At 35.1% G+C, this 27,542-nt stretch overlaps 1 protein-coding gene and 1 non-coding gene across 3 annotated transcripts; both read left to right on the plus strand.

Moving 5' to 3' along the window:
- Positions 1–27,542, plus strand: Cgrrf1 (cell growth regulator with ring finger domain 1). Of its 2 annotated transcripts, XM_047542344.1 has the most exons (7): positions 116–220; positions 5,485–5,540; positions 9,032–9,171; positions 15,758–15,935; positions 16,081–16,228; positions 26,000–26,107; positions 26,334–27,542. In XM_047542344.1, exons 1-7 carry the CDS (start codon positions 218–220, stop codon positions 26,652–26,654), a joined length of 954 nt encoding a protein of 317 aa, XP_047398300.1. In that variant the 5' UTR covers positions 116–217; the 3' UTR covers positions 26,655–27,542. The 2 variants fall into 2 exon arrangements, with proteins under 2 accessions (XP_047398299.1, XP_047398300.1); XM_047542343.1 differs by lacking the exon at positions 5,485–5,540 and having other exon boundaries at positions 1–220.
- On the plus strand, positions 21,846–22,006 carry LOC124978393 (U1 spliceosomal RNA). The gene has a single exon (XR_007107423.1). It is a non-coding gene; the product is annotated as a U1 spliceosomal RNA (small nuclear RNA).

A 27,542-nucleotide genomic window follows, 5' to 3' on the forward strand; every position in this document is an offset into this window, starting at 1 on the left:
TTATAAAGTTTGTCCGCTCTGGGGCACCGTAGTGGCTTTTACCCCTGGCCGAGCTGGCTCGGTTTGGCCTGGGCTGGGCTGGGCGGCTGGAGCCGGGCTCAGCCCAGGGGACCCTGATGGCTGCGGTGTTTCTGGTAACGCTTTATGAATACTCGCCGCTTTTCTATATCGCGGTGGTCTTTACCTGCTTCATCGTGACCACCGGCCTGGTATTAGGATGGTAAGTGTCCCAGGGCTAGGAGCAAGGGACGAAGGGACAGACAGCCCTGGAGAGGGGTCGCGGCGAGCGGCTGTGGGCACAGGAACAGGAACCCACGGGACTGGGGCGCCTGAGGCCGTTGGGTAATCGGTGCGGAGGACTGCGACTGACTGCTGGGGGAGAAGCAGGTGAACACCGCATCTGCGTCACTGCCAGGCTTGGCTTACGGCCCCCGGTGCTGCGGGTATCTGGAGTGGTACCGGATTGGGATATTTTACCCAGCTTTGTTTCTAGGCGATAAAGCAGCCAGGAAGCCCCTGATCTTGATGTTGGGAAAAAGTACTTGTCCGGCAGGCTTTGTCCCGGATAGGGGCCTACTGTGTGCCCAGAGTGAATCAGTCACCTGCCGTTCAGTGTACAGTCGTGGACAGTAACAAGAAGTTGATTGTTATGTTCGTGATCCAGCCTGAACACTTGGCCTCGGATCTTCCAGTGGAACTTTTCACAGATTTCAGTTACCGTTTGAGAATTTAATGATTTCTATACCCATTCCACAATCCCACACCTTTTAAAGTAATACTTGATAGAACCATAGAAATCAAAATTTTAGAGCTAGAAGAGACCTTAGAAATAAGTTACACTATGGGGTTTAAGTTGTTTACCTATTGGAGACAAGGGGATAGATTGTTAAATAACCCCTGAGCAATTCTTCTGACCCAGAGATTCTAGTCTCTCTTGAGGAGATGCCATTGTATCTTGTTGAGGCAAGCTTGTAAATAAGGTTGGAATCATTTTACTAGCCCACAAGGCTGCAACCTTCATAAGACCCTTTGAAAAGATGGTAACCACCAAATGTGTCTAATAGTGGATTTAAGTGGATAACAACCATGACCTGAAGAGTCTGAGAGAACTCCACTGAAGAGAAAGACATGAGCTGAATTTTGGAGAATGAGTTTTTTTTTTTTTTTTTTTTTTTAAAGTAGTTGTATGTGTATAGTTGAGAGAAGGCATTTCAGAGAATACAACCTGAGTAGAGGAGCACATTTTAGTGACTAAAGCAGGCTTCGTAAAACAAGTTCAGAAACACCTTTGATTATTTATGTCATTATTTTAAAGAAAGAACACAGATACTTGGTCAGTTTCTGAAAATATATGCCCCATCCTTAGGAACTAATCAAAGTTTTAGCGTTTCCAACCTGCCAATGGTAGAATGGAAAATTCCTTGTATGTGGATGGGGAAAGATGAAGAACAGTCTTCTGCAATTTGTTATTCTTGACCCATCAGATTTTATTGCTATTATTCATTTCAAGAAATTTTGTGACAAGAAAATTAGGAAGGTATTGCCCAGTGAGAAAAGCAGTCTTAACATAAGGTTTCAAAATGACCATAATGTTGCTGTAATTCTCTTAAAGAAACCTAATTTTTCTCCATAAGGAAAATCAATACCTAGTCGATAATTGTATTATGTGCTTAAATATAAAAAAAGAGAGAGGGAGAGAGACAGATTTTGTCATATGACACACCTAGGTTCAAATCTTGACTGCCAAGTTTTTCAATTTTGGGGTTTTTTTTTGGTACTAGGGATGCTTTTGGAACCCAGTGGTGCTTAACCACTGAGTAACATCCCCAGACCTTTTTATTTTTTAATTTTGAAACAGGGTCTTGCTAAGTTGCTTAGGATCTCACTAAATTTCTGAGGTTTGCCTTAAACTTGTGATCCTCCTGCCTCAGCCTCCTGAGTTGATGGGATTATAGCTGAGGGCCACTATGCCCAGCTGTGATTGATTCTGCCAGGTTTAAGACTTGGTTTCAGTATTTAATAATTACTTAATCACCCATGTAGTTATGACTTTTACACAGGTGGAAGCCTGGGTAATAGTAGAACTTTGGAAGCTTTGCTTCTCAAAGCACTGGTGAGGCCACAAGACCATGTAAGTGGCAGTCATTTCCATCCTGATTAGGCCACATTGAGCCTAACTCAACCGTTCTTTTCATCTGGGTTAGTTTTGCCCATGTAGATAGACTTTGCAACTCAAGCCAAGGCCACAGATTTATTGACTATAAATGAAGAAAATTTGAATTCCATTTTGATCTCAAGAAAACATCTACTAGTAGCCAGGCCAGAGGGTAAACTAAATAGCTCACCATAATTTTCATTTTTAAAGCCCTCCCTTAATACAGTCTCTTTTGGCCATCTGTTTTTTCTGTCATGGTTCTTACCTCAGTGTGGTGAGTTTCCCATTTCTCCTTTCCACTGCTTTGTGTCCCTCTACACTGGTGAGAGTGGAGAAAGAATAGGAGCATCTGATTACTGGATCCCAATAGCAGTAGGAAAGAATCATGCCATTGGATGTATGCTATTCCTTTTTAACTACATGGTAGTTCCTGTTAGCTCCTGTCAGACACTGTGCTGAAAGGAATCCAAAATGCCATACTCAAGGATCCTGCCTCCACAGCTACCTGCTGCCTCCTCTTAACTACGGGTTATTAAGTGGTTATTCACACCACCCTTTCTGACCTAGTTGGAAATAGCTTATCCTATAAAAACAATTGCAAGATTTTGCTAACTTGTATCTGTGGGAACCTGGGGTATATGTGTGAGAATGGATTGTTAGTTTGTTAGGCCCAGGATATATTCATACCACCCCTCTTCATACCCTACCTCTGTGAATCTGGGGCAGAACTTTAAATTACCTTTCTCTTTTGCTAGCTTTCTGTGTGTCAGGCTTTGCCAAGGAAGGATGGAGACTGGGAGGCCTTCAAGAGGATGAAGGAAATTGCTTATTTCTGTTGATTCCTTTCTTGTCTCTTCAGTCTGGCAATGGTCTCAAGTTATTCCAGTTTAGTTTTCTACTGTTCTAGAACCAGTCTCTGCAACTTCTTAAAAATATCCTTTCCTCAGATCTGAGACCCAGCTCCATGGGGTTGCTACTTTAAATTTCTACACTTGATCTTAGCCAAAAGGCCGAGAAGCGATGAATTTCTAAGCTGTTATAATTCTCTTTGCTCTATTCCTTTGTCCTAGGAATAATAAGTGCTTCCTGCTATTACTACTGTTTTGATATTCAATTTCTCCTTTTTGCCTTTTTGTTCTTCAACTTTTGGTTTAACCTTCTCCCCTTAAAACTCAGGGCCTCACACGTGCTAAGCAAGCACTTTACTACTGAGCTATATCCCCAGCCCCAGTTAACATTTTTTTTTTTTTTTTTTTTTTTGTGGTGCTGGGGATCGAACCCAGGGCCCTGTGCTTGTAAGGCAAGCACTTTACCAACTGAGCTATCTCCTAAACCCCCCAGTTAACATTTTTTAATGTTAAATTCTTTTCTTTAAAATAACTGGTGTGGTTTTGTTCTCTTGGCTGGACCCTGACTGATAAAGTGTTACTAAGAATGGGATCCTAGGGAGAAAAAATCGTCAGAGATAAGATTTGGGGGTTGGATTGGTTATTTCTTCAGCTAATGAGAAATAAGATTCTAATAATCTATGGCATGTAGTGTAATTTAATTTATTAAATTACTACCTTTGGTTAATGGTGATAAAATTATTTCTGAAGCACCTGCCTTGGGGGACCAAGTAGTTAAAGCACTTGACCATTGTATCAGGAACAATGCCTACAAGGGCTGATGGAGAGCTGTTTTGGTTGCTGCTGAGTTTACTGGAGCACTTACAGAAAGAAAATGACCAACTCAAGTCTTAAAACTGTTGAATCAAATCTTGGAGAATTAAAGAGATTCTATGGTTCGAAAGTATTTTATTTTGTATAGCTATAGAGTCAAGCTTGCTAAAAATGTAACCCAGTTTTAATGGTGCTGGTAATAGACTTACACAGCCTTTCAGTGTCTCATTTAGGACATTGATTACAAAGAAGTGGGACTCTGAAACTTAGGGTGGAGACATCTAGATAGACATGGACACGGAACTGAGAATCTTGAAACCACAGTCAATCTGAGCCTGCCTTATTGATGAAGGTAGTCTTTCGTGGGTTAGACATCTAGTCTTCCCTCAGTTGAAGATCTTGTGATAACTTCAGTTAGGGCAGTCTCTTTGCAAAGGGATATCCATACTTAGTCCTGCCTTTTGCCCTGAGAGGAAAATCTCCTCATGTCCATAAGGCAGGGGCACAAATCTGACCTGGTTGGAAATCGCTTATCCTATAAAAGAACTGCAAGAATTTGCTAACTTGTATCTGTGGGAACCTGGAAATATGTGTGAGAATGGATTATTAGTTTGTTAGCCCAAGATATATAGTCTCAGGAAATTCTGGCTCTAAAATGTTAATTCATCACTAGATACAGCGGAACATGCCTGTAATCCTAGCAACTCAGGAGGTGGAGGCAGGACGATTGCAAGTTCAAGGCCAGTCTGAGCAATTTATCAAGACTCTGTCTCAAAAAATAAAAAAAAGCATTGGGGATGTAGCTCCATGGTGGAGCACTCCTGGGTTCAGTCACCACCAAAAAGAAAGAAACTTAATTTGTTAACTCATACTTGTTTGTTTGACTGAAATTCGATTCATTGGTAGTCTATATTTAATAAGATTGAGAGTTTTAGAGCTTTCTTCTTTTTTTGTGGAGGATGGTGATCAGGATCAAACAAACATACATTTAACTTTTAATTTCCCTAAGAGGACTGCTTTACTAACATCACATAAATTTTGCTACATATGTTTTCATTTTCATTCAGCTTATAATTTTTAAATTTTCTTGAAATCTGGGTTAGTTGGAAGTTTGCTATTTAATCTAAATATTTGGGAATTTTCAAGATAACATTCTGTTAGTGACTTATTATTTGGTTTCATTTTGGCCAGTATACTTTTTATGATTTCATTTCTTGTAAATTAATTGAGGTTTGTTTTATATCCAGAATATGATGTGTCTCTCATAAATTTCCTAATGCACTTAAAAATAATATATGTATCCTGCTATTATTGGGTGAGATGTTCTATACCTGTCAATTAGGTCAAATTGGTTGATAGTATTATTCAAGTCTTTGCTGTCTTTACTGTTTTTCTGTCTCTTGGTGCTACCAATTATTGAGTTTGTGGGGAGTCTAAATTGCTCACTGGATTTTTCTGTTTCTTTTTGCAGTTGTATCAGGGTTTGCTTCATGTTTTGAAGTTCTATTAATACATGCATAAGCATTTAGAATTTTGGGGTCTGTCTAATTAATTAATCGCTATGTCATTATGAAATAGCCATCTTTACTCTTGGTAATGGACTTTGTCCTGATGTGTCTGATATTAATATAACCACTCCAGCTTTCTCATTTTCCTTTTTTTTTACAGGGCTGGGAGTTGAACCCAGGGCCATGCATGGTGCTGGGCAGGTGCTTTCCGTTGAGGTATACCCCCAGCCTCTCCAACTTTCTTTCTTTTTTTTTTTTAAGATGTTGATAGACCTTATTTTATTCATTTATTTATATGGGGTGCTGAGAATCGAACCTGGTGCCTCACACATGCTAGGCAAGTGCTCTACCACTGAGCCACAACCCCAGCCCCTCCAGCTTTCTTTTTGATTAGTGTTAGCAGGTATATCTTTTTCCATCTTTTACTTACAATCTATTTTTTTGTCTTTGTATTTCAAGTTGGTGTTTTATATGCAGCATATAGTTAAGTCTTATGTTTTTATCCAATCTGATAATCTTTGTCTTTTAATCAGGGAGTTTAAATCATTTTACATTTGATGCTGTTATTGATAAGGTTAGATTTAAGTTCACCATCTTGCTATTTATTTTCTATTTGCCCTGTCTGTACTTTCTTCCTTTCCCCCTCTTGTCCGTCATTTGCATTAGTTAAGTGATTTATGTTGGTTTGTTAGCAATAACTTTTTTTAGTGATTGCTTTAGAGTTTATGGTTTACTACCAACTTTCAAGTAGTATTTTAAAGAGATTTAAATAGGAAGAATAACATTATATTTCCCACATCATTACCATTTCTGTGCTGTCCATTTCTTTGTATCAGTCTAAATTGCGATTTGGTATCATTCACCTTTTCCCCCCAAAATTTCCTTTAATATTTCTTGTTGTGCAAGAAATGATGTTGATGGTGAAGTGAATTCTTTTTGCTTTTGTTGTATATGAAAAAGTATTTTATTTTCTTTTGCTTTTGAAAAATATAAGTATAGAATTCTAGATTGACAACTTTTAAACTTTTATGTCTTGAAAGATATTTTGGCTTTCATTAATTCTGATAAGAAAACTGCTGTCTATGTAGTACTTTTTTAAAGATATTCTCTTTGTTATTGGTTTAAAGCAGTTTGATTACAATGTGCTTAAATGTATTTTTTTGTTGTTGTTTCTTGTGTTTGGAATTCATTAAATTTTTGGATTTGTGAGTTTATAATTTTCAGTGGATTTGACCATTATGTGTTCAAATGCTTTATCTGTCCTCTGACCTTGTTCTGTATACTTCAATTACATGTATATTAGACTTCTTAAAATTGTCCCTTGGCACACTGATGTTTTGTTTATTTTTATTCAGTTTTTTTTTTTCCTGTTTCATTAGAGTACTTTTTATTGTGTTGTCTTCAGGTTTATTCACTCATCTTTTGTTCTACAGTATCTCATCTGCTGTTAATCCCATCCAGTGTATTTTTCATCTCAAATATTGTATCTGTCATCTCTAGAAATTGATTTGGGTCTTTTTTACATCATCCATGTCTCTATATAATACATTCAATCTTTACTTACCTTCTATTAGTTTTTTCTTTTCATTATGGGTAATACTTTCCTGCTTCTTTACATGCCTATTCATTTTTTTATTTGATGCAAAAAACATTATGAATTTCACCTTATGGGATGCTGGGTATTTTGTATTCTTGAGCTTTTTTTCTGGGTCACTGATAAGATTGGAAACACTTTGATCTGTTAGAAACTTACTCCCAGCTTTATTAGGCAGGACCAGAACAGGTTTTTCTAACTGTCCAATAAAATTAAATTCATCATCTTGAATGAAATTCTGTTCCATTTGTTAATTTTATGACTTTCTGTCAGTATTAGGTTCGTCATCATGTTTTGACATACTAGTTTTCAACCTAAATGTTAGTGGTATCATTTTATAATTATCTACACCCAGATTCTTAGATCACCCAGTCTAAGACTGGGTCTAATAATGGCAGTTCTGTTCAAGATTGACATTTGCCAAACCCAGCTCCTGGTGTTATGAACCTGGATCTGACCCTAGTCTTGGATGGACAATGTATACTGGGTTCCTAGTATGCCAAGGCTTATTTGCCACTGCCTGCTACCAGGCTCAGATCCCATCACACCATGGCATCAGCTTTACTCATTATGTTTCTTTCCCTTTTCAGATCCACTAAGATACTTGTTTTTAAACCCAGCTATGTCTCTTTTCCAACATTTTATCATAAAAATTTTCAAATATTCAGAATACTAGAAAGAATTATATAGGAAACATTTACCGATCACTTGGATTCTACATCAAAATTATAATAATTCTCTTATTACATATTTGTCCATTCATCCATTTTTCTGTCCAATCATCCATCTTATTTTGGGATACAATTTCAAAGTAGGTTGTGCTCTTCATTCATAAGTACCAGAGAATGACTATTATTAGCTAGAGTTCAATGTTTGTTTTGTTTATAGTTCTCTTTCTTTTGAAGTAATATTTACATACAATGAAATGTATGTATCTCAAGCATATTGTTTGCCAAGTGTTATCAAACCTTCTATACAATTCAAACTTGCATCAGGATATAGATTTTGTCACCAGGGAAAGTTTCCTTATGCTCCCACTCATTTCCTACTCCTGTGCTCCTTTGTTTTTATTTCTACCAGAAGTTAGTTTTGCCTACTTTAGAATTTCTCTTTTTCTCTTTCTTTCTTTCTTTTTTTTTTTTTTTTTTTCAAAACTGGATGGAATCCAGGGGTGCTCTGCTACTGAACCATGACCCCAGGCCTTTTTATTTTTTATTTTGACACAGGGTTTCACTAAGTTGCCAAGACTAGTCTTGAACTTGTTATCCTCCTGCCTCAAACTCCTGAGTTGCTGGGATGATAGCCATGTGCCACTGTTCCTGGCAAGAATTTCATATTGGGGAATCATACAACATGTGCTTTTTTGTACATGGCTTCTTTTGCATAGCATCATATTTTTGAAATTCATCCATGTGGTTATAGCAGTAAGTTGTTTCTTTTCAGTGCTGAGTATTACTATTTCTTTGTTTAAATATACTGTTTTGCTTACTCGTTTTAGCAGGTTCTTTTTAATTTTATTTTTTATTCTATTACTGGTATGTGTTTAGAGAGATGGGAGTATATCAAAGTATGAAATTTTACTAAAAATTTTGTTTAGTCACTCTCATTTTCCTTTCAAATCTTTTCACTATATATTGTCAGAGTTTACATTTTTACATGAAATTTAGAAGTAGAAAATCCATTATGTAAATTGAAGGGCGATATTTGGTGTTTTAAAAGTTCTTTTGCCTGATAAGTTATATCAAGTATTCTGCATATTGAATGTATTTTTGTTTTTTATATCTTTTTCAAAATGTAATAATTCTATACTATTTTTGCTATTAAATATAATTTACCTATAATCACTGTGCTCCTTTATTATTATCAAGAATAACAATACAACTCTTGTTTTCAAGAGTATGTTGATTCAGACAGCTGACCCATGTGTTAGAATGCTGTGGGACCTCTAATCTCTCTTAATTCTAGATTAATTCTGAAAAATAGTGTAAGTTAAGACTCTTTTAAACAACCTCTGTGTTAAAAGGATTAGCTTACTGAAGCACAACATACTTTCATATGACATAAAATTTCAACATTTGTGAAAATTATGTTTTATTTTTTTACTTTTCTTCAGGTTTGGTTGGGATGTTCCAGTAATTCTGAGAAATTCAGAAGAGACCCAGTTCAACACAAGAGTTTTCAAAAAGCAAATGAGACAAGTCAAGAATCCTTTTGGCTTAGAGATCACTAATCCATCTACAGCTTCAATTACAAGTTGGTGACTATTTTTCAAAGCTTTTCTTTCATAATATACCTTCTTTTTTAGCCCTTTTATTTTCTTTCTCTCCATTATACTTTTACCAAACATTTATTGAGCATCTCTCTTGTTTCAGGGACTGGATTGAATACTGCAGATACAAAGATTAAGAATACATAAACTTTTGTTCCTAAAGAACTTACCAACTACTAAACAGAGGCAGATATGTATACAAAGGAGAAGAATGAAGTATTCATTCATTCATTCAGGGTATTAGTGAGGGTATTATCTGGGGTTGTAGCTCAGTGGTAGAGTACTTGCCTAGCACGTGTGAGGCACTGGGTTTGATCCTCAGCACCACATAAAAATAAATTAATAAAGGCATTGTGTCTTATCTACAACTAAAAAAATATTTTTTAAAAAAGTATTAGTGAGAGGAGTCTGTTAGGACACTGTGCTATTTTCTTTGGTCTTTAGTGAAGTGAGAAATGATGTAGTATCTCCAAGTACAGTTAATGTAAGATTGCTACCCTTCTAAAGAATAAGTGTCTTTTAATGTGAAATTAAGGTATTTTGATATAAATTATTTTCATATAAAGTGTTATTTTGTAATGGTAATGATAGATGGTAATTTTTTGTTTCTGTACTTACTTGGAAAAATAAATTGTCATCAGAACCATTTAGAAACCATGGGAGTGAATTATAAACAAAGAAATGGTTAACTTTCCTAGGATGTAGAGATATATTTAGGAAAAGAATGTGCTGAATCTCTTATTTTCTTCCTTTCCTCCTCTTGGTTTTTGTTTTTTGTTTTGAGGAGGCTTGACTAATAGATAAGTAGTCTATTTACCTTGGGTTTGAGGAAACTTTTAAAGGAAGAAGCATGAGCAAAGCACTGTGATACATAAGAAACAAAATAATACATTAGAGGAACAAGATGTCATTTGTTTTGATTAAAACAGGGTGGGAAAGGTAAGAGAGAGGAGTGCAGAAAGACTCAGGTTCTTTGCCTGGGACCCACATATACAGATTCTATTAACAAAGATACCAGTGGAATGGCAGGTTTGGGAAGAAAGGTATTGAATTCACTGTTGAACATTTGGACTTTGAAATGCTTTTGTGACAGTTCAATGGAGGTATAGAGTAGGCAGTTCTAGGTAGAATTCTGTAGCTTTTCAAAGATTTCAGGGCTGAAACTCACCTTTTATACTTATTCACCTTTTGCGTATCTTAAATATAAATAAATCTCAGCTTTTCACCTTATTTTAGCTCCTGCCCATTTTTCTTTTTTCCTTCACAACTGGCTTCTTAAAAGCTGGTTTCATTTGCCTTCTCTTCTCTTCCCCTTTACTCCTTAATGCAGCACAATCTAACTTTTCTTTGTACCCTCTACTGAAATGACTTTCTTTAACATCACTACTTAACCACTTCTACCCACCACCCGCAACCTCCAGTGGTCATCAAATCCTGAGCCTACTGTCTTCTCTGAAGTACTTAATAGGTGACCAGTCCTTTCCTTCTCTCTCTTTTTTTTTTTTTTTTTTTTTTTTTTTGCAGTGCTGGGGATTGAACTCAGGGCCTTGTGCTTGCAAGGCAAGCACTCTACCAACTGAGCTATATCCCCAGCCCCAGTCCTTTCCTTCTTGACATCTTGACATCATGCCTTATGATTTCTGTGGACCATTCTTATCTAGTCATCCTTCCTGCCTCTAACTTTCAGAATCTATATCACTTGTCAAAACTCAGTTTACTTAGTCATTAAAGAAAAAGTACAGAATTTCTTATTCTTCATCCTTAACTGTAAATAATGTTACCCTATGAGTTGAAGAAAAATAGGACCCTCCCTGCATAGCAGTAAGATTGATTCTGACATTTGTCTTTTCAGAAAACTAAATTTTAAGATATGATACAGATAAAAATTAGTTTAGAAAACAGTAGGTTGTGCATACCTGATTAAAATATACATAATAGTATGCACCAGCATACCCAGTGACTCAGTGACTTTCAATTCTTTTGGCTTTGAACTTGAACTTGCTACAATATTGAATCTGGTTCTTGAGCAGTACTGCCAACAAAAAAATCTACCAAGGCCATCCTTCCTGCAGTACATTTCCACAAGCCCAGAAATCTGAAAAAGTGAGAAAAATTAATACATTGTGAGCAAAATACAGCATATTCATGAGCTACAAAGTAGGAAATTCATCAATCTGCCTCTCAGGTGGCAATAGTTACAAATAAAACCGCCCTGCAAGTGTTTGATGCAATTGAAATTATGACCAGTAAGTAAACTTCAGTTATACTCACACACTAGGCACTAACCAACAGTAGCATTACTCAAGTACATAAAATAATTTTTAATGTGTAGATTTATAGCATGATTAAATTCTTAATTTTTAAAATACTAAGACATATCTTTCATTATCAATCTTCTATAGGGAAGATTTTGGCAAGAGTTATATTTAGCAGAATAAAATTCGTTTGTTTAATTGGTGGAAAGGTGAATATCATTGAAGATGTCTACATAAGATGATAAAATAATCTGATGACAATTTAAAAGTTTATTTCATTTGATATGTAGATAGTTTAATTTTACAGGATTTTTTTTTCCCACCACTGTACCCCAAATGATTGACATATTGCAGGGTGGTGAGGGGGAAATCTGGAGATCTGACTTAAATTGAAAACGTATGAAAGAATCAGTTTTTGTTTTATTTTCTTTTGTTTTGATGCTTGAGATTGAACCCAGGGATGCTTAGTCACCGAACCATATCCCCAGTCCTTTATATTTTTTTATTTTGAGACAGGGTAAGTTATTTAGGGTCTTTCTTAGTTGCTGAGGTTGACCTTGAACTTGTGATCCTTCTACCTCAGCCACCTTAGTTGCTGGTACTACAGGCATGCACCACCATACCCAGTGAGAGAATTGGTTTTAAATCAGTTCTGTTTACTAGGGTAGGTTGTTGGGATTTTTTTGTCGTTGTTATTTACTGATAGTGTGTTTGAATTTTTATTTCCATTCCCCCAATATAGAGACTTTAATGAAATTTTAAGTAGGTACTCAGTATGTATTAGTTGGATTTCATTAATTTGGTTCAGTAATTCTACTGTCACTTTGTAAGCAGTTCCTTGTGTTTGAACTTATTTATCTTGATAAAAGCTAACAGTAAAGCAAGAGAGTTAGACAAAATAACACATGCAGTATTTTGGGAGGAGTTTGTGACTCTCTGTTTCCTGTGACCCCTACTTTCATCGAATACCCTGGCTTTATTATCCTCATGCATGGTCTCCTTGTGTATTACTTCTCTCTCAAGATTTTTCTTCAAGGTTTATGACTTTCTTGTCCCATTGTCTCCCAAACCCCAGTGCATTTTACTGATATAGAATAGTGGTTTCATTGTGGCATATTTGTACATCCTAATAATATGCTTTGATCACATCCATCTCCCCTTACCCTCCCTCCCATTTCTCCTTTCTTCTCCTCCCCTGACCCCCTTCCTCTTTTTCAATAGATTGTTTCTTTCTCTCTCTCTCTCTCTCTCTCTCTCTCTGTTTGGGAGATGGAGACTAGGAACTGAACCCAGGGCATTTCATCATTGAGCTACATCCCCAGCCATGTTTTAAAATTTTGAGACAGTGTCTCACTAAGTTCTTTAGAGCCTTGCTAAATTTCTGAGGCCTCAAACTTGTTATCCTACTATCTCAGCCTCCTGAATCAGTGATTACAGGTGTGTGCATCTTTCTCTTTTTATAATGACTCAAAGCATTGGACTTATAGTTCTTATTTTTTTCAATTGTTTACCAGGTTTTCTCTTACACTTTACTTCATTTGCCTATAATATCTTTGTTGGATAAGGGTAGTTGAGAGAACACCCATGTGGTTCACTTAATTTTGATTCTGAAATTTCTGGTTTACATTTGTGTACTAATACTGTTAGTGCTATTGATCTAAGGTGGTTTTGTGTGTATTTTGAAACTTAGAAGACTAAGGAAATGTAAAAGTAGAAATTCTGCAGAAAAAAAAATGGGTAAGATAAAAGGGGGAATATTGTGTAGGAGTATTTGACTATCATCAAATAAGAAAAATCTACATTCTCTTCTCAGTTTATATAATGGTCAAGTTTATGCAAGATTACAGAGGAGAAATTTTATATTCTGTAGTTTTTTTCCATTAATTTTGTATATTAGTTTCAGAGACATTATTAAAGTCTGATTAATATTCAGTTGATATCAGATAACCCCCTTTTTAGTGACGTATACAGAGTTTGTAAATGGGTTATTATTGCAGTTTGGAGTCTCTGAACTTTTTTCTAGAGCTCTCATTCTTTTTATAAAGCAAATAAAATTTTAGAAGTTACTTAGAAGTACTTACATAAATTCTGTAAGTCAAGTTTTTTAAAAAGACTAATTTCCATTGTTCTTTTTTAATGTAAATAAACACATATACATGAATGTCCTTTCATGTGAGAGTAGTAGTATATATATATATATACACTTATCTCCACTTTGCATTTTATATTTTAATATATTCTGAAGATCATTGTATAATAGTACATATGGAAATTCTAACATGCCTCAATTCTTTTTTAATGACTATGTAGTATTTTCTAGTATAATATTTTATTCATTTAATTCCCTATTGATAGACATTTGGGTTGATTCCAGCATTTTGCTACAATATTTAATCTACAGTATATACATCTTTATACATTTTTTTTTACCACAATATTAACTAATCACTTTGTAGGGTTCTTTTTAACTACTTTTTCCATATGCTTTTTGTTTTCTTTTTCCTATCTTTGTCTAACTTTTCTCTCCTATCTCATGTCATGTGGTTCTACAATGACATAGAGAAAAATATGTATAATTTTATGTGCATATGTATTAATTTGTATATCAGGGATGTTTTTCTTCAACTACGTAGTAGCTAATGAGATTTCCTGTTCTTGAGTTAATAACTGATGAGTTGAATCATGTATTTGAAATCAAATTCTGCTCCAGTTACCTTTTCATAGTTCCTACCAATTAAAATTTTTACTTAACTGATTAGAAATAGCTGCATCACTGTGACTATACATACTCAGAACCTCAGGCTCTCTGTGTATATACTACTAAATACCAAGAAGAAAAGTGAAAAACTCAATATTTGATATCCTGTGGAGCATTTGTTTTTGTGCGTGTGTGTGTGTGTGTGTGTGTGTGTTTGTTTTTCTTCTTGTGTACTAAGGATTGAATCCTGGGTTGTTTTACTGCTGAGCTGCATCCCCATTAATAATTTTTTTATTTTGAGACAGGGTCTCACTAAGTTGTCAAGGCTGGCCTTGATGAGTTTGCAATCCTTCTGTTTCAGCCTCCTGAGTTGCTGGGCTTATCCTGTCATATACTTGTATTTATGTATTCCAGACTCTCAATCACTTTTTAAAAAATGAATATTATATCAGTTTGAATGCCTATTAACAAGCAACCAAAAAACTCCAATAAAAGAATATCAAGTAGCTTACAGAATTGCTGGTAGGTTTAGAGAGCCAAAATCAGGAAGTAAGCTATTTGTCCAGAAACAATGACCAAAACTGTCCCTTTGGTCTAGTCAAGTATACCACTGCCTGTGAGCACTAAAATGTTACAGCTCACATTGCCCTCAGTAAGAGATATTGGCTGCTACTACCCTCGGACTTGATAATGCTACAACCGCCACTGGTGAGAAGAAGATGGTCATGTTGGTGGTACATAATAAGTCCTGTGGAGTGCAGAATAATAAGTAGAATACATGCCTATAATGCCAGCTACTCAGAAGGTCGAAGCAGGAGGATCACAAGTTTGAGGCCAGCCTTGGCAATTAGCAAGGCAAAAAAAAAACTTGCAGTGGAGAGGGAGGACTGAGGATGTAGCTCAGTGGTAAAGTGCCCCTTGGTCTGATCCCTAGAACAGGAAAAAAACGTAAAATTCTATAATATAATTTGTATATCCATTTAGAATTTATATATCTCCTTATTAGGTCTTCTCAACTTGTAATATCATTTCTTCCACTGAAAGAAAACAAACAAGGATATTGTTATTAAATTCTCCCTGATTTGGAATCCCCACTCTTTTCTCAGGTTTTGCATATTACATGGGACATTAACTTTGTGACAAGACTGTATATTAATGTTGTCAATGTGTATATTAATATTAGTAAAGCTCAATTTCTTTTTAATATTTTCTTACTCCAGTGATCATCTTCTGGACCCCATGGGTTGTGTGTATCCACTTTTGGAGACATCTCTACTCTGCTGTATGTTTCTTGTCATTAGGATTGTATGCATTATTAGAGTGTTTTGAAAAATTTTGGAGTTGTCAAAAAAATTAATCTGATAATTTCTAAACTTAAATGTATAAACAGTAGGAAGAAATTTTTAATAGTGCTAAAACACTATATAGATACTGAGATTTTTATATGTTGTTTTGGAGGCCAGACCTTCATTTCTAGGTACATACCCATAATAAGTTCATTTAACCACCATCAGGCCTGCCCAACATCCAAAATAAGCCTGTGTTTCTCACCCTGTATAATTGTGTCAGATGTCACATTAGGTAATTTCTATTCTCTTTCTGCTTTGTTTTCTGCAGCTGGTATAACCTTAAAAACAGACTGCCTTGAAGATAGTCGCCTTACATGCTACTGGGGGTGCAGTGTTCAAAAATTATATGAAGCTCTGCAGAAGCACGTTTATTGCTTCAGAATAAGCACTCCCCAAGCATTAGAAGATGCTCTCTATAGCGAATATCTCTACCAAGAACAGTATTTGTATCCTTTTATCTGATATTCCCATTAGCACATGAAAATTAAATTTTTTACGGATACAATAAAATGTGGCTACATTGTTGATCATTTTTGGTATATTTTTATTCTTTTGGCTATAGTGGCAATTTGCCTTTACATTTTCAAAAAGTATAAAAAAGGACAGCAAAGAAGAAATATATTGCCAGTTACCAAGAGATAATAAAATTGAAGACTTTGGTACAGTGCCCAGATCTCGTTATCCATTGGTAGCGCTGTTGACCTTAGCTCATGAGGATGACCGAGAAATTTATGATATTGTAAGTAATTTCAAAATTCCAAAAGCATTACCTCTAAGTGATTTGGATGGTGGTTCTTAATTATTTGGTGAAGTAGAAAAATGTTTATCTTAATTTCTGTGGATACATATTTGGCCTGGACTCATTTTCTTAAAAGATGAAAACTTGGGATGTATACCTGTATGATTTTTATACATATAATAGCACCTTCAGAGTATGGATTTTTTCCTTATAGGCCACAAGAATATGATTGTATTTAGAAAATAAATTATTGTTGAATTAAGTTAATTTCATCACTTAGTATTCTGTTATGTTTACCATAACAAAAAAGTCTGTTGGGATGCATGTCCATATTAACACTTTTAATACTGAACAAATAAGAATTGCAATGATCTAAATGCTCAATTATTTTTTTCTTTTGGGTACCGGGGATTGCACCCAGGGAGACTCTTGTTAAGATTGAGAACTTCAAGCTGAGCATGGTGGTACACTCCTGGGCCATGAGGGAGGAAATGAGTTTTAGATCAAAGATTCAAAGTTGCAGGTATATAGGATGAACAAATCTAGAACTGAACCACATCTCTAGCCCTTTTTATTTTTTATTTTGAGACAGTCTTATTAAGTTGCTTAGGGCCTCGCTAAATTGCCGAGGCTGACCTTAATCTTGTGATCCTCCTGCCTTAGCCTCCTGAGCCGCTGGGATTGCACAGGAGTGACCACCATGTTCAGTTTGAACTACTCAATTTTAAGAGAGTCTCCACTCTTTCTTTAATAGTTGCAGCCACCTTATTTTTCATCAGAGTCCCTGCTGCACCTGTATCTCACATGTCTGGTTCCTATATTTTCAGTACTACGGTAACCTTGTTTTCTCATTCTGTGCTAATTATTTCTTCAGTCTGGTAGTTTCTCTCTATTTAGGAAGATAAAACATCTTAAAGATCAAAAGGACCTGAGCCTTGTCAGTCCTCTAAGTATGATAGAAAATGACATAGGTTGAACATCCCTAATCTCAAAATCCAAAATGCCTCAAATCTGAAAATTTTTAAGCAGGGACATGTTACCACAGTTGTAAAATTCCACCCTGACTTCATGTGACTGGTCAAATGCATGCACACTAAAAATATTGTATAAAATTATCTTCAGGCTATATGTATAAGGTATATTTGAAACATGAATGAATTCCTTGGTTAGACTTTGGTGGCATCCTCAGGATATCTCATTATGTATTTACAAACAATCCCAAATCTGAAAAACTCCAAAATCTGAAACACTTCTCGTCACAACATTTGGGATAAGGGATTCTCAACCTATACAGGAAATAAATTTTGGTGAAATTAGATCGTGGTAATATTGCCATTATATACAGTTTACCACTTTTTGAATTGCTTGAATAGGCATGTTCATTAATAAAGATATATTAACATTATTGATGATACTTTGTAATATAAAAAATACATTCACTAAAATTGGCTTACTTTTTCTTTCCAACAACTTATGTATTAGGCAGGGCAAATATCCTTATACAGACTGAAGCAGAGTCAAGAAAAATCCCAGTCATACCCTTTATACCTCCCACTTTTTCTCTTTTTTTTTTTTCAGTGCTGGGAACTAAACCTAGGGACCTATTCACATAGGCAAGCACTCTACCACTGAGCTGCATCCCTATTCCCTATCTTTTAAAAAAACAAACAAACAAAACCCAGGAATATCTTCCTGAAACAAATATGCATTGAACTTTGGAAGCTACAGACTGTTATTGGAACATGTTAGCTCTGATCATTTGTAGTTAAGCCTCTAATTTTTTTTTTAATTATCAAACTGAAGTTCTATTGAGCTGAAGTCAGCCTCCCTCTTTAAGTCATGGAGTAGGGAGGAAGGAAATGAGATTTAGATCAAAGATTCAAAGTTGCAGGTATATAGGATGAACAAATCTAGAGATCTAATGTACACTATGGCAATGCTATATTTGGGATTTTTGCTAAAAGATTAGATGCTCAACACAGGAAAAGGAGGGATAACTGAAATGATGGATATGTTAATTTGCTTGACTGTAGCTGCCATTTCACTATATGCATATCAAAACATGTTGTAAACCTTAAATATGTAAATAAAATTATAAAAAATCATATCCACAGTAGTGTATTTCTAGAACCTAGTGCAGTGCCTAGAACACAGTAGATACTCAATTAAGGTTTGGTAAGTGGAGCTGGGGTTAGCAGGGGATTGACTTCATACAGGATAGTGTTAGTGAACCTTCCAGAGCTTGATGGCAAAACACCTTGGTTGCCTATGTGTGAGTTGTACGTGTGAGAGATTTTCTTTTTTTCTCTGTCCCTGCTTTTTCAGTTGCAGTTAAATTAAGACCTGTTGAGTTTGTGCTATATATTTCTAGTCTTTTCTTTCTTTACTACCTACCTGGTAAGGTAATCCTCTCTTTCACCCATGTTCATCTCTTCTGAGTTCCTTGGGTTCTGTTCTCCTAATTTTTCCATTCAAAACAAAAGGATCTGATCTCAGTTCTTTTGCTTCCCAGCTTCCCCTGGGATTACTTTCCCCTGACTGACTGCTCTCTTTTTATTTCAGGTGCTCAGGGCTTTCCTTCTTTGTCTTTTAACTTTCTTTCTCCACCTGAGCAGGGAGAGTTTGTGTGTGTGGTAAAATGCATGTAACAGAAAATGTACTATTTTAATCATTTTTAAACGTACAGTTCAGTGGCATATAAACAGAAGAATTTACTGTCAGGTTCCCTGATCCAAGTGGAGTGAAGGATGCGGTCTTGCTGTAGTTGTGAAGGCTTCTCTCCACAGGACTGGCAGTAAACCATACTTGTTGGTATAGTTTGTGTTAATATTCTCTGATCATAATTTTAAAAGAAAGGGGATTATATTAGTTTTTCATGTGTGATTTTCCAGGGTCATGAGTCTAATTAAAAGTACACAAACAAACAAACAAAAAAAAAGCTTCTCCCATTTCCATTGTAATAGGAAAGAATTGCTTTTATATGGTATAGTTGGGAACCAGCTTGTTGCTTTAAGCAATTAAAGGAAAAGAAGAATTGTTCCTGTAAGGTTTTGAAAATGTTAAATTTTACTGAATTACATTACTGTTTATTTCTATAATATTCAAATGACGCATTTGTGGCAGGAAAAAAAAATTAGAAAACCTAGATAAGCTAGGAGGAAAGTGTAACCAACTGTGTTCTGTCACCCAATGATAGCAACTGTGAATATATACTCTATCTCTTTCATATATGTACTTTTCTAAAGAAAAGGATCAAATTGTACATTCTATTTTGTAACCTGCTTTCATTTAATAGTATATCTGAATATCTTTTTCATATCATCCTTATACACCTATAAAGAATATTGTGTTTGGTACTGGGGTTGTGGCTCAGTGGCAGAGCACTTGCCTAGTATGTGTGAGGCACTGGATTCAATTCTCAGCACCACATTTAAGTAAATAAAATAAAGGTCCATTGACAACTATAATATTTTTAAAAAAGAATATTGTGTTTTTACATTCATGGCAGGCTTTTAAAAGCTTTTTATTGATAATTTTAAAAAGTTACAAAAATAAAAAGTAAAAGAATACCCTAAACCTTTTCCCCAGATCATCTATGGTTAATATTTTCCATTCACATTATTATTTGACTTTATATGTGTAAATTTCATGTAATCATGATATTTTATCATAAATGTTTTTAAATGATTTGAGAGCAAGTTGCATGCATGATGATTCTTTATGCCTAAATATTTCTCTGTGTATTTCTTGACATTAGAATGTTCTGGGTTTTTTTTTGTTTTGATTTTTTTGTTGTTCTTCATTTTGATACTGGGTATTAAACACAGAGGCTTCCACTGAACCACATCCCCAGTCCTTTTTAATTTTTTTAAATTTTGAGACAGGGCCTCACTAAGTTGCTTAGGGCCTTGCTAAATTGCTCAGACTGGTTTTTTAATCCCTCTCTTTCTGCCTCAGCCTCCCAAGTTGCTGGGATTACAGGCATGTGCCACCATACTTGGCTCAAGGACATTCTCTTCTACAACCATAATACAGTTACCAACTTTATAAATTTAACATACACTGACATATTTTTTCCAACCTATTACCTGTATTCCAATTTGTCAGTTGATCTAATAGTCCAGGTTCTAGTCTAAATCTAGGTTTTCTTCTTTATTATGTATTTTTAACCTCCTTTAACCTAGAACATTTCCACAGTCTTGGTTTGTCTTTAGTATTTTTGAAGAACTCAGTGCATTTTTGAAGAATAGTTGCATGTATGCACCCTTTTTGTAAGCAGAGCAGTCTCATGTTCTTCTGACATTTCTTTGTGATAGGTCAGAATTGTGCATGGGCAGCTGATGAATTGCCTAGGTGGTGGGGTGTTCTTTTCAGGGCACAGCTTCTAGAAGAATGTAGTGTTTTTTCTCTCATTGGTGCTGGTAGTTTTGATCTCTCACAAGGTATTATCTAACTTCTCCAGTGTTCTGGGTTTGTTCTCCTTTAATCTGTGCAGAGGCACTTTGGCTCTCATAAGGGTATTTTTGTGTGTGGAAGTTTCAAATTGATGTTGATGTGGTGACAATCACTGGAGAGTCCTGTCTGCCATCCTCTTCTGGAGGCACTTTAAAACCATCTAGATATTCTCCTTTTTATAAAAAAAATTCCACTGGAATTGAATATCCATTAATAATTCTTGTCAGATTTTATCTTTACAATGATGGTTGCAAAACGATTATTCTATAGCCCCATCCCTCTTTCTAGTCGGTTCTTAGTATGCTGCATGAAGCCAGAGTCTTCCCTTTTCTTCCCTTTGTTTATCTGTTTGTTATCTTTTTGACCTTTATAACCCCCCTGCAATGGCTTATAATTCATTACTAAATTTAATTAATTTGTTGCTCAAACTTCTGGTACCCCACTTCCTGTCAAGATTGATCATTTAAAGTCAGAAAACTCTATGAGAGATATATTCAGGTATTCTTTTCTATAGCCTTTTAACTTCATTCCCACATATCACAGTGCTTATAGATAACTAAATTCATTGTTTTTTTAATCTTCACTATGTTTCTTCTTTTCCCTTCTTTCTTACCCAAAAGGTAACACACTATTCCATACATGCTCTTTCATATTTGACTTTTTTTCACTTCATTGTATCTCAGTAGTTATTCCACATCAGTTCCCAGAAATCTTTCTCACTTTTTTTTAAACAGGTACATAGTATTCCATTGAGTACAGACCCATAATTCCAAAAGACCCAATGTTGACAGCCATAATCCTGAGTATTAAAATTCCAAAAGATAAAAATCCCAAAATATTGTTCTGGAAAAAATAATCTTTAAAATTCTTTAAAAGACATCTATTTTCATTTTTTAAAGGGAATTTACTTGAGAAACAAAAGACACAACACACCTCATTGGCACCTTATAAATGGGCAATAACGTCAAGCATATTTTTGCAAGTGTAAACACTCAGTTTACTAATGCTAGTGCTCAGGTATAACAGGTATGAAAAGACAAAGCATATTCATGAAGAAATAGGTCAAAAAGCAAAATGCCTGACACATTACTGTGTATGGTAGTTGTATACCCAGCTCTATGACTGAGGTCATCTGAAAAACCATAATCAAAAGCCAAAATGGATACTTACCTTGCAGGGGAGATACCATGATCATGAAGGTGGTTTTCCCAGAGTGAGGCATATCCATTATACTCTAATATGCTGGCCTCTGCAATTTTCCTAGATGTAGGAAACTAGACTGCATAATTTGTGGTAGTGGAGGAATATGTTCTCACTCCTCCTCTCTTAAAAGAAAAAAGGAAAAGGGAAAAAGCCATAATGAGTTCCCACCACGTATGCAACTACCCAAAGTTCTGAGTTCTGAACTCTCAAATTTGGGAGCTCTTAGATCTCAAATTTTATCTTCCACAAATGTAGATGTACAAAAAGGACATTGCTTCATTCATTGAGGAAGTTTCAGTGTTTGTAATATACCTGCACTTATAATATTTATAAAGTCATAAATATATTTATAAAGTTATACTTATAAAGTCAACATTGTGATAATATACTTTTGTGGGTTATATTTGCAAAAAATACATAAATTAGAACTCTCCAAAAGTCTTTACATAATTTATACCTAGAGGATTAGAAATGATGCAAACATGAAATACACAACATAGCTAATTGTAAAAAGTGGGGAAAAAAACTTGAGAAAGAACTACAGGGATAGACTATGGGTAATTACATGATCTTTAACAGTATTTTAAAGTCATAGAATAGCTGCTTTTTTTCCTTTCAGGCAAAGCTGTCCTTGGAGAATATGTTCACATTTTCTATACGGTGCTTGTATTTTTGAAATCCTTCTGCAATTTCATATATACCATGAATACTCCCTATTAAATTTTTCACTCATTGGTGCTGTGCTTGCCTCACAGCAGCACATATTATGCCTAATATGGGTAATTTACAAATCATTTCACATGCAACTTTTCAGATCATATATTTGGTAATCAAAGAGCAACACTTGCTTAAATGTCTTCTTATCCTTTTGTGAAGATAATTATTTTCAAACCAGTCAGTCAGACTTTGGCTTTTTAGGCACATGTGACTTTAAGTGATTAAAAGCCTCTGGAATCTCATTAACTGGAAGGAATGCCAATGAAGATAAATGATGCACTTTTAATCTGAAGTTTTAATTGTTTCTATATAGTGTGGCAAATCTACTCTTCTAAATTTTCTGCCAAATGCACTGGGCTGAATGGAAAAAACAAACCTTACTGAAAACACTTGAAATTCCCTTTTTGATCAAACCTAATTCCAAAATTGTCATTACCATTTGGGGATTCAGCTGAATTCGTTTCTTCAAAGTCTATGAAATCTTCAAATAAGTGTTTATGAAGTACTTCACTTTTTCTAATCATTAAGTGTAAGTGTAGTGCCCTACAGGGGCATGAATGGCACATATTTGATTAAACAAATAAAAACCTAACAGGGATAGCTTTGAAATTGTCATCTATTAACCAAAGAGAAGTACACACTAGTTTTTCTGTGTTAGATTTAGTAGTAAACCTAAGTGTTTAGGGATTTGACTGCCTATCTTCCAGGATAGACAAAGCCCTAACCAGGAATAGTACAACAGCAGATGAACCTCTGTGTCAGCAAGCATCTTTGGTTCAGAGGGTTGTTAAACTTCGATTTCTTTTCTTTCCTGAAAGGATTCATGGGGCTGTGTATGAAGGGGCAGAGATGATACACAATTGAATAACTTGGCAACTGTTCTGTGGACAAACCAAAACACGCCAAAGCCCTTCCCCAAAATTTTATTTTCTAACTCTCTTATATAGTTCGATACCTTCTTTATTTAGTTTTTGTTTGGAGGATCTATCTAGTGGTGAGAGAGGTGTGTTAAATGCTCCCAGTATTATTGTGTTGTGGTCTATTTGCTTCTTGTAATTGAGAAGGGTTTGTTCAGTGTACATAGATGCTTCATTGCTTGGGGCATAAATATTTACAACTGTTATATCATGTTGATGTATAATTCCCTTAAGCATGAAATGTCCTTCTTTGTCCCTTCTGATTAACTTTGGCTTGAAGTACACTTTATCTGATAGAAACCCCAGCTTGTTTACAGGATCCATGTGAATGATATTTATGTAGCCTTTTTTTTTTTTTTAAATGGGAATTGTAGTTTTCAGGATTTTTTTTTTTTTTTTTTTGTGGTACTGGGGATCGAACTCAGGGCCTTATGCTTGCGAGGCAAGCACCCTACCAGCTGAGCTATCTCCCCAGCCCAGTTTTCAGGATTTTAACATTTGGGATTTTAATCTTTTGGGATTGTGATTTGGGGGATTTTGATATTTGGGAATTTCAGCATTTGGAATTATGGCATTTGGGAGTGTGTCTTTTGAGAACCACACTCCATTGTGTGTATGGTATATATTCATCTTAGTTATTGAGCTAGTCTCCTGTGCTTGGACATTTGGATAGTTTCTAGTAGTCTGCGGTAAAAATATTATACCAAATAACCTGTGCATTTGTAATTTAATATCATCAGGGTTCTGTGGGTGGAGTATGAATGAATGTTGAAACCTACTGCCAGATTCCCTTAATTGGGATTATACCTTTGAAAATTTTTTTTAACATTTCCACCAGTGATAAATGGGTGTGACTATTTCTCAAGAGTGTATTGACACTTCTGAATTTTTGTTAATCTAATTAGTAAGAAACAGAAAAGTTTTGATTCTAATTGAACATCTTTTGATGTGGTTAAGGGTCATGTTTATGTCTTTTTATGAATTGCTCATATTTTTGTCCACTTCTCTATAGAATTTTGGTCACTTTTTTTTCTTCAGTTTTTAAAGGTTCTTCATAAATCAGGGATATTAACCCTTAACCTGAGATATACATTCTGAATATTTTATTCCAATTTGTCATATCTTTGTGGTGCTTTTTTATCATGTATTTTTAAAATTTTAACTAGTCAAATATATCAAACTTCCCTGCTTCTGAGTTTTTATGTTCATTTGTTTTGGGGGTTTTGTTTTTCCCTCTAAAATCTGGGGATTGAACCCAGGGGTGTTCTACCACTGAGATACATCCCCATCTGTTTTGTAAATCTTGAAACAGGGTCTCACTAAGTTGCCTAGGCTGGCCTCAAACTTGTGATCTTCCTGCCTCAGCCTCCCGAGTAGCTGTATTTACAGGTGTATGCCACCATGCCCCAGGTTGCCTCTGGGTTTTGAGTCATAGTTAGAAAAGTCTTTTCCTACACTGAGACAAAAAAGAAATTTACCAGTTTTCTTCTAATACATGTTAGACAGGTTTGCGTGGCTATGACAAAAATACCTGACAAGAACAACTTTGAGGAGGAAAAATTTATTTTAGGCCCTAAGAGGTTCAGTCCATTCTTGACTGACCCCACTGCTCTGGACAGATCACCGTGGTGGAGGGTATGGTGGAAGAAAGCTGCTTAGCTTCTGGCAGCCAGGAAGCAGGAAGAAAGTGAGCCAACCAGGGACAAAGTATAATTCCCAAGGACACACCCATAGTGACATGTTTGTTCCAATCACACCCATCTACCTACAGTTACCACCAAGTAATCCAGTTATTAATCCATCAAGTGGATTAATCTACTAACTAGACTATAACTCCCAGAATCCAATAATTTTACCATCAAATATGCCTGCGCTACCTGAGATTTTTGGGGGGAAATCTCTTATTTAAACTGTAACACTTGTATAGTTCTATTTTTCCTTAACATTTTGTTTTATGATTGGAGTTTATTCTTACATTTGGCATGAGGAATGCATCCAATTTCATATATTTCCAAATAGATGTCCAGTTGACCCAATACTGTTTATTAAAAAGATTCTTTGCCTGTTGATTTGAGATGACACTTTCATCATATTCTTACACTTAATTAGGTCTTTTTCTGCACTGCTTATTCTCTTTCATTTATCTGACTATTCATGTGCCAGTATCACACTGTTTTAATTTTAGAGGACCTTATGCATACCAGGCAAGAGCTCCATATGAGAATTTTAGAATCAATACATATAGCTCTATAAAAGGGCTCATTGGAATTTTTATTGGGATCATATTAAATTCATAAATTTGAGTACAATTAAGATACTCATAACAAAAATATATAACTGGCAACAGGTTCTTCAGTGACTATAATTTATGGAGATTAGATTTTTTTAAATATATAGAATCTTAGAAACATTTTTTTCACATAATTCTAAAATAATATTATAAGATTAAATATTGACTAGTGTTTAATTTTTATTTTAGATTTCCATGGTATCAGTAATTCATATTCCTGATAAGACTTATAAACTTTCCTGCAGAATATTGTATCAATATTTACTTCTGGCCCAAGGTCAATTTCATGATCTGAAGGTAAGTTGTACCCCATTGTCTTATATCTCCCGTTTTTGTTTATAGAGCTTCAAAGAATGGCTGTTTACAAAGAGATAATTTTATTTTCAGTTAGTGATTATAGAAGTTAACTGTTCTTTGCTAATGGATTGGCTACCTTATAAATTTTGAGTAGCTCCTATGACCCCAGATTTAAAGAGTAATTGTCATTTATAGTTATCTTTACACCTGTTCTTTTGATTTTCAGCAACTTTTCATGTCTGCAAATAATAATTCAACTCCCTCCAGCAATCCCTCTGCGGAAGAAAAAAACACAGACCAAAGTTTGTTGGAAAAGGCTGGACTGTCTGAAAGTGAAGTGGAGCTGTCTGAAGAGAACAGCAAGGACTGTGTGGTTTGCCAGAACGGAAGTGTGAACTGGGTGCTCTTGCCATGCAGGCACACCTGCCTGTGCGACGGCTGTGTCAAGTATTTTCAGCAGTGCCCAATGTGTAGGCAGTTTGTGCAGGAATCTTTTGCACTTTGCAGTCAGAAAGAGCAAGATAAAGACAAACTGAAAACTCTTTGAAGATGTTGTTACAACTACTAAAGTACACCTTCTACCTAAGATGCAGAAATTTGTGTTCTTAGAATTCATCGTAACATGGAATCTACAGTATTGACCATCAAAGAAAATTCTATTTTAACTTCTTATTTGTACAGTACATGGATGATGAAAATTAATTATTCCTTCCTGCTTAGTGGTGAACATTGGAATATGATCTATGTTAACACATAAAAATTCATTTAACTCTTGAGAAGAATGTAAACATTTGGCCTTTTATCTACTAGAAGATTTCATATAATGTTGATTAGAAAAATCATTCTGAAAAGCAACCTATCCAAAATTTGAGGTGGTAAAAGTCTCAGGATTGCTATTTTCTCTTTGATGTAATCTGGAGTGAAATTAGGAAAAATTAGGAATTAGAAAGGGCTTTGCACTTTAAATCCTTCCTTGATATATGCTTTTATAAATGCCATCTATTTGGTTTCTAATTTCTCTTATCATCATAGTTACCAAACACAAGTCTTTTTAAAATATAGGATTCTTAAACCATAAATGCAAAATATAGTTATTGATGCAAAATATAACTATATTGCAAAATATAGTTATTGTTCTCAGTGTATCACAAATTAAAATGATACTCATCTAAAGGAGGAAGATATATAAAACCTGGGTAATAGAGTTTTTGAGATAATTAAATTTATTAGCTTATTTGTCAAATGTGATTAGACTAATAGAATATGCTCTACCAGGGAAGCTTTGTGGACTCTCAATGCCTTAACTTAGATTTCCTCCGGCATGGCAAATCTGTCCAAAACTGGAAGAATTTTGGAGCTAGAAAAAGCAGTAAAAGAACAAATAACTGTATTTTTTCTAGTGTATTTTTATTCCAAATAAACCTAGTATCCCTCT

Source organism: Sciurus carolinensis, chromosome 2 (assembly GCF_902686445.1).
Source record: "Sciurus carolinensis chromosome 2, mSciCar1.2, whole genome shotgun sequence".
Taxonomy (NCBI): domain Eukaryota; kingdom Metazoa; phylum Chordata; class Mammalia; order Rodentia; family Sciuridae; genus Sciurus; species Sciurus carolinensis.

What these genes read in the sequence shown, in the direction of transcription:
- Cgrrf1 (XM_047542343.1), top strand. Translation starts at nt 117, where the DNA reads ATGGCTGCGGTGTTTCTGGTAACGCTTTATGAATACTCGCCGCTTTTC. An exon ending in ATCTACAGCTTCAATTACAA is followed by an intron (nt 9,172 to 15,757) that starts GTTGGTGACTAT and finishes TGTTTTCTGCAG; the next exon opens with CTGGTATAACCTTAAAAACA. An exon ending in ACCGAGAAATTTATGATATT is followed by an intron (nt 16,229 to 25,999) that starts GTAAGTAATTTC and finishes TTTTTATTTTAG; the next exon opens with ATTTCCATGGTATCAGTAAT.